Genomic DNA, 13,066 nt, shown 5'->3' with positions numbered 1-13,066 from the left:
TACACAGAGCATGCTACAATTGGAAACATACTTTATATTCATAATTTCACTTCCATAAAAATCAAAATCTCAAGTAGACCAAATGAACAAAAAGTCCCAATTAAAATTTCTTCTTTAATATAAAGATTATATACTTTATTTTTCCTGGAATATAGATTAATATCATATTTTGTCCTTATTTAATTGGTTACCTAGTCCCACAATAATTTGAAGTTACTCAGTACACCTGACAACTTAAATTTATACAAGGTACCATCTTTGCTGATGAACAAGGAGTACTCAAAAATACAAGCCTTGGGAAATTCCCTGGCAGTCCAGTGGTTAGGACTTGGTGCTTTCACTGCCAGGGCCCAGGTTCAATCCCTGATTGGGGAACTAAGATCCCACAAGTCGTGTGGCACAGCCCAAAAAAGAAGAAAAAAAAACCACAAGCCTTCCTGGGCTTCTGTGAAGTATTGTGTATCTTTGAGTATGCCCAGCAAGAAGTTTTAAAACATATGGTCTTAAACTTTATTTTAAAAGGGACTATGTAGGAAAATTAGCTTGAAAATGAAAATAGCTCTCATTTACTTATTCAAGTTCTATTAAGACAAAGATCTGTATTTACAACTAGCCACTGGGCACCTCTCTTGCATCACTTCAGAAATGACCTCCATAAAAGATGAAATCTTGCCGTTTGTGACAACATGGATGGATCTAAAGGGTATTATGCAGAATCTAAAAAACAAAATAAACCAACAAGCAAAACAAAACCAAAACAAACTCACAGATACAGAGAACAAATGGGTGGTTGAGGGGGAGGGATGTGAAACAGATGAAGGGGATTAAGAGGTACAAACCTCCAGTTACAAAATAAATAAGCCATGGGATGTAATATACAGCATAAGGAATATGGTCAATAATATAATAACTCTGTATGGGACTGATGGTTACTAGACTTATCATGGTGATCATTTCGTAATGTATGCAAAGTCAAATCACTATGCAGTACACCTGAAGCTAACATATTATACATCAACTATATTGCAATTAAGAAGTAATTTCTAAAAGGAAAGAAATGAATTCCATGTACAATTCACACATATACCAAAAAAATCTATTAAAGGAAAGGTTTTTTTCTCCTATAAACAGGAAAAAAGGGTTTTTCCTCCTAATGTAAAAACACAAATGTTTTACCATTAAAACTTAAGAATCATTTTAAGAACATTAAATCCCTTTATGGCTATTTTTAAAGACTCACCAACTTTGCTTTATTATCATAAAGACTGTTAGAAAATACTCTAACAGTCTTGTGCCATGCCAATAAAAAAATGTCAAATTTTAAAAAAAGAACTAATTTAAGTATATAAAGTAACCATGAGACTATTCTTACACTCTTGTCAAATCCAGCAAATAAATTAAATCCTTTGCAAATACTAATTCAGTCCTTGGAATTTCATTTGAATTGCTTATGCTGAGTCTTTTCTATGGTTAAACAGATATTCATTACATGCCACTAAGTCTGAAATGAATCATTCTGATTGTACCCTATGTATACCAACACGTTATTAGCAACCTGTTAGCAACTTTAACAAATGCGACTGCCTCAGTGAAACTCAACAACCAAATGTACATTATCATCATTAAGCTCTTAATTACTGGATGACAATAAAGCAGGAAGAAAGCTCTAATACCTAAAAACCTAATTTAGAGAAAACATTTAAAGTATAAATAATAAGTTTTACTCTAAAAATAATTAGACAATAATAAACTACAAGAAATAAGACAGTCATATCCTTTGGTCCTTAGAAATGAGCTAGGAAAGGTAAAAATGCAAAAGAAAACTATATTGGCCTGGACGCCTCAAAAAGTAAAAAACAGTGGAAGATTTCAGACTGAGAGTAAAGACAGTCAACAACCAAATGCAGTATGTGAGCTTTCATTTTATAATTGATAAAAACTGCTATAAAAAACATCTTAGGGAAAATTGGAGAAATTGAATCATAAACAGGATATTATTGGGTTAGCCAAAAAGTTCGTTTGGGTTTTTCTGTAAGATGTTTTTGATTGTCTTAGGTACCATTATGATGGCAATGGCTATATGAAAAGAATATCCTTATTCTTAGGAAAACTGTGTTATTTAGGGATGAACTGTCATGATACCTGCAACTTACTTTCAAATAGTATAGAGAAAAAAAGTATGTATATAAATATATACACATATAGAGATAAAATCCCAAATGGCAAAATGTTAAAAACTGCTGAATCTAGGTGAAGGGCATATGTAATTAAATATTTTACATAATATAAAAAATTGGGAAATTATTGTATAATATATTTAAGACCTACGAAAAGGTATGAAGAATATAAAAATATTCATTAACTCACCACCCAGTTTAATAAATAAAACACTAGGAAGAGGGAGTTGAACACATCTCTTCTTCCTACCTCCCTTCCCAACACAGATAACCACTATCTTGAATACAGTGCTAAAAAATGAGTACTTTTCAAACTGGTCTTCTTACAAAGAAAAGGATTATAGGATCAATTTTTAAAATCTCTCAAAAGATCTGATTTTAACATATTACTACTTAATTATATTTCTTAAATGAAACAGATCAAGATTTAAGTTATTCTTTAAAAGCTGAAAGATGTTAAATGCAATCAATATGGTACTTAGGGGAAGATATGATTATCTCAACCTCAAGGCTGAGAATATATCCCATACCCTCTGTATTTCCCTTATTCGCACTCAATGACTCTGCCTTTCATGAGTTTATCTACCTTGATATTTCTCTATCTCTAAATTATGTCCCCTTTTCTTGAACTTAAAATTTTCTCATTCTTTCTGTAGTTTATTTAAAAAATAAAAAAACCCTAGTGTTGTTTCCAAATATAAAACTGATATATTAAAGGTACCTTTTCAAACTATATTTTCACCACCCCTCTTTTTCCCCCCAAATACTAACATGTTTCTTTTTTTATAAATTTATTTATTTATTTATTTTTAATTTAATTTTATTTATTTTTTTACAGCAGGTTCTTATTAGTTAACCATTTTATACATATTACTGTATATATGTCAATCCCAATCTCCTAATTCATCACAACGATAAATTTATTTATTTTATTTACATTTATTTTTGGCTGCGTTGGGTCTTCGTTGCTGTGTGCAGGCGAGCAGGGTCTACTCTTCATTGTGGTGCGCGGGCTTCTCATTGCGGTGGCTTCTCTTGTTGCCGAGCACGGGCTCTAGGTGCACGGGCTTCAGTAGTTGTGGCACATGGGCTCAGTAGTTGTGGCTCGTAGGCTCTAGAGCACAGGCTCCGTAGGTGTGGCGCACGGGCTTAGTTGCTCCATGGCATGTGGGATCTTCCTGGACCAGGGCTCGAACCCGTGTACCCTGCATTGGCAGGCGGATTCTTTTTTTTTTAATATAAATTTATTTATTTATTTATTTTTGGCTGTGTTGGGTCTTCGTTGCTGCACGCGGGCTTTCTCTAGTTGCGGCGAGTGGGGGCTACTCTTCATTGCAGTGCGCAGGCTTCTCACTGTGGTGGCTTCTCTTGTTGCGGAGCACAGGCTCCAGGCGCGCGGGCTTCAGTAGTTGTGGCATGCGGGCTCAGTAGTTGTGGCTTGTGGGCTCTAGAGCGCAGGCTCAGTAGTTGTGGCACACGGGCTTAATTGCTCCGTGGCATGTGGGATCTTCCCGGGCCAGGGCTCGAACCTGTGTCTCTGGCATTGGCAGGCGGATTCTTGACCACTATGCCACCAGGGAAGCCCCTAACATGTTTCTTAAATCAACATTTTATCTCTACCTATACTATATAGTGGTGATAAAAAATCTGAAATCATCTCCAGAGCTTTTTTTACTACCCTAAAATTACCTCCTTTAAGCATCATACTCTGCATCTGAATCTTAAATTGGTGAATAAGTCAGTATTGTTTACTCCATCCATATATTAATACTTTGACCATGTCTTCTAAAGCTTAAGGAGTTTTTTTTAATCCTTTCTCATATAGAAGCTCAAATTCTTTTTTTTTTTTTAATTTTATAAATTTATTTATTTATTTATTTTTGGCTGCATTGGGTCTTCATTGCTGCACGCAGGGTTTCTCTAGTTGTGTTGAGCAGGGGCTACTCTTCGTTACGGTGCGCAGGCTTCTCATTGCGGTGGCTTCTCTTGTTGCGGAGCACAGGCTCTAGGTGCACAGGCTTCAGTAGTTGTGGCATGCGGGCTCAGTAGTTGTGGCTTGCGGGCTCTAGAGCGCAGGCCCAGTAGCTGTGGCGCACGGGCTTAGTTGCTCCGCGGCATGTGGGATCTTCCCGGACCAGGGCTTGAACCCGTGTCCCCTGAATTGGCAGGCAGATTCTTAACCACTGTGTCACCAGGGAAGTCCGAGAAGCTCAAATTCTTTTCATTTCAAATGTTTTACTTATCTAGGCTCTCTCCTGGTCTATTTATATCTATTATTTATCAGATGAGAAACAATATTCCAAATAAGTACCCAGCAAATGGAGGCATACCTGCAATTTCCGTATACTTTTTTCTTTTTTAATTACTCAATCCCTTCTTTAGGTAAACTGGGTCAACTATAATGAAGACATTATTTGGTCCTCACTGCAAGCTACAGACCAGTTACAAACCCCCAGCCCCTCTTCAAAGGCTACCTCAAAGACAAACTCCAATAACATCAATCTTGAGTGCTAATTTTGACGACTGCAGACTGAAAACCAGACTTAACTAAAGAGAAGGGAAGCTCAGAATAGAATAGAATATAAATGAAGCTTCCATATGAGAGGAATGAGAAGGGACCATTAAAACTCTCGATATAGTAAAACTGTAAACTCACAAAGGCAATGCACAATGTCCTCAGGCTTTTTGTTTTCCCAACATCTCCACGCATAACACGTGCTCAACAGCCATTGAACAGCCTTTATTGCCCTCCTATAAATATAGGGTTAAAAAAAACCAACCTCGGGCTTCCCCGGTGGCGCAGTGGTTGAGAATCTGCCTGCTAATGCAGGGGACATGGGTTCGAGCCCTGGTCTGGGAAGATCCCACATGCCGCAGAGCAGCTGGGCCCGTGAGCCACAATTGCTGAGCCTGCGCGTCTGGAGCCTGTGCTCCGCAACAGGAGAGGCCGCGATAGTGAGAGGCCCGCGCACCGCGATGAAGAGTGGCCCCCGCTCGCCACAACTAGAGAAAGCCCTAGCACAGAAACGAAGACCCAACACAGCCATAAATAAATAAATTAATTTAAAAAAATAAAAAATAAAAAAAAAGATAGTTTAATTTCTATTTAAAAAAAAAAAAAAAAAAAAACCAACCTCAAATTCAGTAATTCATCCCCCAAAACCAAATGTGCACAGACCCACTGCAAGTGATTATCAGCCTCTCCTTAATCACCTCCAATGACAGGAAAACACACTACCTTGTGAGACAATCTACTATATTTTTAGAAAGTTCTTCATAATATGCATCCAAATCTGTCTCCCGGTAACTTCCTATACAAAATGGCCTTTGAAGTCAGACCAGCGTTTGAATCTTTGGACATTTACTGGCTCTGTGATCTTACACTACGCTACTTACTTAACCTTTCTGAACCTCAGTTTCACTTTTAAAAAAAATAAAACAGGGCTGCTCTGGTGGCGCAGTGGTTAAGAATCCACCTGACAATGCAGGGGACACAGGTTCGATCCCTTGTTTGGGAAGATCCCACACACTGCAGAGCAACTAAGCCCATGCGCCACAACTACTGAGCCTGCGCTCTAGAGCACGCGAGCCACAACTACTGAGCCCGCGTGCCACGACTACTAAGCCCGTGTGCCTAGAGCCCGTGCTCCACAACGAGAGAAGCCACCGCAGTGAGAAGCCCGTGCACTGCAATGAAGAGTAGCCCCTGCTCGCCGCAACCAGAGAAAGCCCGCACACAGCAATGAAGCCCCAACGCAGCCAAAAATAAAAAAATAAAATAAAAAATAATTAAAAAATAAAACAAAATCTTCATCACTTAAAATTACAACAAATAGGACAAATATAAAATGTCTAGCACAGTGCTAGATGTTGTTATTAACAGGGTTCGGTAAACATTAATTGCCACCTCCTATCCTTATCTTCATTTACTTCTACTACATAACCTTCCTATAATTTGAAATGATTTCTTAAATCACACTTAAGTTTACCCTTCAGGCTAAATATCCCCCAGAGTCTTCTGTCATTCCTCTTATGATATGATCTTGAGTGCCTTCTCTATTCTGGTAATCATTTTCTGGATACATTAGAATTTATCAGAGTACTACCAAGAAATGAGTACAGATTTCCAGATATTTAAGATTATCCCGGGCTTCCCTGGTGGCGCAGTGGTTGAGAGTCTGCCTGCCAATGCAGGGGACATAGGTTCAAGCCCTGGTTTGGGAAGATCCCACATGCCGCGGAGCAACTAGACCCGTGCGCCACAACTACTGAGCCTGCGCGCCTGGAGCCTGTGCTCCGCAACAAGAGAGGCCACGATAGTGAGAGGCCCGCGCACCGCGATGAAGAGTGGCCCCCACTTGCCGCAACCAGAGAAAGCCCTCGCACAGAAACAAAGACCCAACAGAGCCAAAAATAAATAAATAAATAAATAAAATTTAAAATGTTTAAAAAAAAAAAAAAAAAAAAAAGATTATCCCCCCTTTTACTTTGGATACGTCACAGATACTTCACATAGATCAAGGACAAACTAGTTTTAAGGGACAGCTGCAAATAGTTTTTAACTCACACTATAGAGTTAAGTAGTACATGGTTTTTCTTTTTTTTGTTTTGTTTTAATATTTATTTATTTATTCAGGCTGTACCGGGTCTTAGTTGTGGCATGCGAACTCTGAGTTGCAGCATGCATGCGGGATCTAGTTCCCGGACCAGGGATCGAACCCAGGCCCACTGCACTGGAAGCGCGGAGTCTTACCCACTGGACCACCAGGGAAGTCCCAGTTTTTCTTAAAATTAAACAATCACATCTCTTTACTTGATCTTTTTCTTAATAGAGCAGATCCAAAACACAGGAAACCCTTTAATTTCCCTATCCAAAGTGTTAAGGAACATTTGATCGCATAACAAAGATTAAAAATAACTTTGATTCAAATAACTTCTTAAAAAGTAATCTTTATTTTTTTTGCTCATGTGGTAGAAATCCTTTGGTTTTGCCTGCCCAAAACTCCTTCCCCCTTCATCTGGCTGAACATAAAAACAAGCAAATGAACAAACAAAAACTCCTCAACCCCATATTATTCCACTAGTATTCTCAGTCACACAGTCGTAACTCCCCAACTTCAGAGGTAGTCCAGTGACTAGTTGGGGGTAGGGAGATATAAAAAATGGTTGATCAGAGGGGATAGCTATGGACTCTGAGGGAGAGACTGTTCTTCTTTATTTGCTAGCTATAAAAACGTAAGCCTAGCTTTATCACTACATAGAGGAAATAGAGCTGAAACATGGAAAGCGATAGAATCTAGTCCCTATGACATCATCTAAAACCTAAGATCCTGCCATGCCTAAAACTAATGCCACAACTTGGCATTCATAGTTATTCGGGCCAATAAATTCCCTACCCCTGCCCCCTTTTTGTTTTGTTTAAGCTCATCTGAGTTGGTGCTGTGGCTGCAACTGCAAGCTTTGAAAGTTGTATTCAATTTCACAGACGGAAAATAAAGCACTAAATGATGTAGGATCACAGATTTTTAGATATGGAATTTTTTTTTTTTTTATTATATCCCATCACCAAGAACAGCACCTAGCACACGACAGGGCTCAAGTATTATTTTTTTAATGAGCTAAGAGATCACAGTGATCATCTAATCCAACCATCTCATGTGATAGGTAGCAAGTTGAGTTCCAAAGAGGTTAAGTCACAAAGCATGTTGGTAGCAGAGCCAAGACACCTGCTCTGGTTGGGCTTATGGCTCTATTAACAGCACTTTTCACTATATGTACTAACATGAAGAAATTGTCTCTTGTTAAAATCAAAAGACAGTAAAACCTACTACTTTTCATTTACTTCCCAAAACTAAGCCTAAAATTCTCACTCTACTGCAGCAGCTTAGCTAAATAAGACACAGGACATTACCGTTACAGAAGCCTCAAGGCTCTGGCACTTACCTCTGAGGTGCACACCAGAGTGTAGTTACTATGCTCACTGTCACAGTCTCTAAAGTTTTCCTGTGGGACCTAAGCTAACAAAGTGACTTCATCCCATCTCCCATTCTATATTTATCCCAATAAGCCATCATAATAGTCCTATCATCTCTGTAATTCAGATCATTAAAGTTTAACAGTATATCTTAAGTTCAAACTAGGTTCTCTATATAATGCATATTCCTTTGTTTGGAAATCCTAGGATCCGTATTTTTTATCTTGGCATTTTGCCATCTTACAAGTCTATTTATTAAAAGTTGAGAAACTTAAATTTTCACCTCATCAGCAATCACTTTAACAATCTTTGATTTGCCTGTTTAGTCATTAGCAGAATAGAGTAAAAGAAAAACTTAAAAGTCTCTAAAATGCATTAGTACTCCATAAATTTTTATTGATACCAATCTCTATAAAAGCAGGCTTTTTTTTGTAAGTAAACTCCCAATTCAGTTCCTAAATCGGTTTTGCCAAGTGAAGTGCTAATATTCAGAAGTCAAGCTGCTTTCTTAAAAGTTAGCAGGTACAGAAATTTACTATTAATATGATCTTGAAGATCATGCCTGTTAAATTTAAGAACACAATTTACTCCACAAGAGTAAAGTAATTGTATAATACATAGCATGAACCTCCATAATTAAGCTTTGTTCAAAATGCAGCCCAAAGAATTTGAAACACTCTGGGAGTTTTTGCTCTTCAAAGTTAGTACCAGAAGACACAAATTTGAAGAGTGTCTTACTTCTAATATCCAAACTACAAACTCATTTCTCTTTACACCTTAAAACATCATTCACAATGATTAATTCATCTTTAAATCCGGAGCATTTGTAGAAAGTTTTTCTTAAATACTCACATTCCTCTTTAAATCTAATTATTAAATAACTCAAGGAAAATGAAAAGCCAAACAATGTAATTCATTGAAGTCTTACTGTACACTTTTACGAACTTCCAACTAGCATTGAAAGGATTACCTATCATTGTACCTGATCTGCATTTACTTAAACACTTTGTACAACGGGGCTGGGCTGAAGTTGAGTCAAACCCTTTTCCGTTAGATGAATTACCATATTTCTCGATGATGACGCACTAGACAGTAAACTTCTATTCAGGGCATTCCTGTCCTAGTAAAATTTTATTATGTACAGGTTTCCATAGCTGCAATGATTTCAAAATAGTACGCAAAATTACATGAAGAAAAATGTTTAAAAACAGGAAAAATAATCCTTCATTAGATTTCACAGTACAATATTGGTTCTACTGTTAAATAAAGGCAATTCACCCTCTTCTAAGAAACAACAGCAATAAGATAAACAAAACTTGAATTTATAACTCAATCTGCATACATTAGTTCCTGCCTGGGTAATTTAAAAGCTGCATTACATTAATCACTGAACTACAACTTCAGGTATGGAAAACGTGAAGTTCAACTTTTACATTTTACATTGTAAGAGAACTCAGAACAGTAGTTAACTGACTTTCCCAAGGTCACACAGATTGTATGCTAGCTAAGACTCTTGACTCTCCCCAAGACCTGTCCAGTGCTATTTCCACTGCTAGATACAATTCACTTGGGATGTATTAATTATACATTATTTTCTTCCCAACATCCAAAATAATACTATTGGCTTAACATTTAATGTTTTCAAATGGGGGCTTCCCTGGTGGTGCAGTGGTTGAGAATCTGCCTGCTAATGCAGGGGACATGGGTTCGAGCCCTGGTCTGGGAGGATCCCACATGCCGCGGAGCAACTAGGCCCGTGAGCCACAACTACTGAGCCTGCGCGTCTGGAGCCCATGCTCCGCAACAAGAGTGGCCGCGATAGTGAGTGGCCCCCGCTTGCCGCAACTAGAGGAAGCCCTGGCACAGAAACGAAGACCCAACACAGCCAAAAAATAAATAAATAAATAATTAAAGGTGCTAATAATTAAAAAAAAAAAAAAAACTTTTGTAAACTGGTTAAAGTATCTTTCCAAGACACTTATGGAAGACATTTCATGCTACTGCACAAAAACTCGAGCAAGATTTTTGGCAAAAGAAATACACTGATCCAATGCATCTAAATATCAGTTATAACAGTCCAATATTCTAACTGTGTTTTCAATTTCCACAATGGAGTTAGCTTTGAACTGAAACTTCCTAAGAAAAAATGCACTTTCTTTATTCACACTTTCAAGTTACATTTTGAATATTCCAAATATTCAGGTACAGAAGTCGAAAGCAATATCTAGCCTTAAGAAAACTATTTTGGGAATTCCCTGGGTCCAGTGGTTAGGACTCTGTGCTTCCACTGCAGGGGGGGGGCGGCACGGATTCGATCCCTGGTCAGGGAAATAAGATCTCGCATGCCGAGCAGTGCAGCCAAAAAAATAAGTATTATAAATAAAAATAAAATTTCACTTAAAAAAATAAACTATTTTATTTAGAGGAAGAAGAAGCTCCTTTTTAAAATGTGTTGCAACATTATCGTATTTGTAAACTCTAACACCGGGGATTACTGACCAGAATTTTTTACATTAAAATGCAAACAAGAGCTAAAAGACTTCTAATTTGCCTCGTATTAAAGGTGAAAAACATTTTAATCTAATATTAGAATATACGTGCACTATTTCGTAAATTTCGGGTTAAGTTTGCTTTAAGAAAATAAATCACAATTAGAACGTGTTAAATGTTTAAGGAACATCCCAGTCATTAAGACAGCTTAAGCGCACCAAAAAGGGCAAAAACGTTTCCTTTGCTTTGTTTCCTTAGTTTCCATCCAGCTGAAACTGAGTTGCCACTTGCTGTGGATAAAACGATTTTCACATTCCTTCTGCCTCCATCTAAGCTTTTTGATGAGAGAAACAAGAATCCAGGAACGTGTGTTTGATGCAGTCCTGAGTTCAGTTCTTTTTGTGGAACGAATTGAGAACACACTGCCCATGAAGAACTGAGGTGATTTTAAGATTTCGTTTTCCTTGTAAGTAGGCGTGTGCGAACACCTGCCAACGCATTTTATTTTTAACCGAAGAGCTAAACACTATACTGAGCAATCATCAGGAAACTGGGGAGCAAAGCATGCAAGCCAGGCCTGCCAAGAGTAAAAATTTTTAAATTAAACCTTCAGGGGAACTGGGCGGTGAGCCGCAGAGCATAATTTGTCAGTTAGCGGCGGCTCTCCTCAGGACCCAGGCGAAGAGAGCCCTGGGCGGAACCAACGCCACCATCCTGTGATCGTGACCAGCGCGCGGATGCTCCGGGCAGGGGGCTGAAGGGAGCGGGTCGTCAGACGCCGGCCAGCCGCCCGAGGAGTGAAAACTAACAAAGGGCTAATCGTGCACCAGAGCCCCCCGGAGCGGAAGCAACGCCTCCCCGCCGCCCCCGCCCCGCGACCCTCCCCAAGTTCGGGCCGGCAGTGGACTCAATGCGGGGCCTGCGGCCAGGCCGGGACCGGATTCGCGATCGGGATGCTGGAAACAGGTAGGGCGAAGAATAAAAGCCCCAAAGAGAAGGAGCCGGCGCTTCCCGACCCGGTCAGCGCAGCGAAAAGGGAAAACGAGGCGGGCGGGAGGCCCCGAGGCCGAGTCCCTGCCGCTGGGCCCTGCTTCCCGGGGAGCCGCCAGGCACGGCTGTCGGGGCGCCGCGCTTTGTTACCGGCTGTGAAAAGCTCCGGCCGCCGCCACCGCCGCCGCTATCGCCCCCGCCCCGGGGCGTCGCTTCCCGGCGGTTCTCGCCTTCCTCGGCCGAGTAGTCGATCTCCCCCTCCTCGGTCTTGAGGCGCTTGGCCTGGCTCTCGTACTCCCGATCCTCCTCGTACGTCTCCCTGGGGGAGGATGAGGAAGAGGACATGGCGGCGGCCGGAGGCACCGGCGGGCTAGCGGGTGGGGGTGGCGGCGGGGCGCGGGCCTCGGACGCCGCCGGCCAGTCCCCGTCGCGGGCAGCGCCTCTTTAGCGAAGGTCTGCGCGGCCCGGCTGTCCGCGTGGGCCGCGCGCCCAGAAGCCGGGTGGGTGCGGAGAGTGCGCGGGATGAGGAGGGCGCCCCGGGAGGAGGCTCCGGAGCGGCCGCTCCCCTTTATCACGGAGCCAACATTCAGCCTCTCCCTCCTCCTCCGTCTCCGCTCCCAGTCCCGGGGAGCAAATCTAAGGATGGGGACGCGACCGTGGCTTCCGGTCTTCCCTCCTCCCCTAATCCACTCCTCGCCGCCCAGGCCGAGCCTCCACCCCCATCTTCGCGGCCGCCGTGCAGGATCGAATCCAGCCGCAGCCCGCGGGAAGCGCCCCCCCCCAAGCCCGGGCCTCGCTCCCTATTGGCAGAGGGAAAAGTCGACCAGGCTTCCAATTGGCTGCAAGGGCTGTTCGTCAAAAGCCTCCCAGGGTCCTGCCTCGCCCCTCTCCCTGCGCCTTCCGAACTCTCAGCTGGTTTGCTAGTCCTGACCGCTCAACGCCCACCGCGCGCGGACCTGGAGCCGTTGCTACCCGACGGCCATTAGCACTGTTGGGCCAACTGGAGGTGAGGCGCGGAGTGAACCCCGGCGGACGAGGAGGCGTATAGTGGGTCCAGGACTGCGGTGTTAACCGCCCTCCCGTTAATTTAAATGCTTTTATTACTTATCTTCAAAAGAGAAAATCCCTGCAGAGACATCTCGCAGCCCTGAAACTACAGGCGGTGAGGGGAGAAAAGGGATTAGAATCGTGAAAGTAGCTTTCTCCCTATGTTGTGTGCAAAATCTGATACAAGTGGATGGACTCTCTCCCCGCCCCTAAGTAGATATTCCAGAACACTCAACATTTCCTGAGGTGCAAGTGTGAAGAAGACGCTCGTTTGATCGGTTAGCACTCATGGGTCTTCTGGACCCTTCTTTCCTGACAATTACGGGGGACTTGTGTCAAGTCCCAGCTCCCATTAAATGTGTTTTAAACCTTCCACATAAAGTTTCAT

The 13,066-nt window shown here is 41.5% G+C and overlaps 1 protein-coding gene across 1 annotated transcript in view; it reads right to left on the bottom strand.

Moving 5' to 3' along the window:
* Positions 1-12,308, bottom strand: part of HNRNPLL (heterogeneous nuclear ribonucleoprotein L like) — a 37,732-nt gene extending 25,424 nt beyond the window's left edge. Inside the window, exon 1 of the mRNA XM_036873543.1 lies at positions 11,782-12,308. Coding sequence (XP_036729438.1) covers positions 11,782-11,976 — 195 coding nt within the window. The 5' untranslated portion in view covers positions 11,977-12,308. The remainder of the gene's footprint in view (positions 1-11,781) is intronic.
* Between the last annotated feature and the right edge of the window lie 758 nt (positions 12,309-13,066).

The sequence above is a fragment of the Balaenoptera musculus genome, chromosome 13 (genome assembly GCF_009873245.2).
Source record: "Balaenoptera musculus isolate JJ_BM4_2016_0621 chromosome 13, mBalMus1.pri.v3, whole genome shotgun sequence".
In the NCBI taxonomy this organism is placed as follows: domain Eukaryota; kingdom Metazoa; phylum Chordata; class Mammalia; order Artiodactyla; family Balaenopteridae; genus Balaenoptera; species Balaenoptera musculus.
The sequence above is the reverse complement of the archived record's forward strand: the minus strand, read 5'-3'. Positions and strand labels throughout refer to the sequence as shown.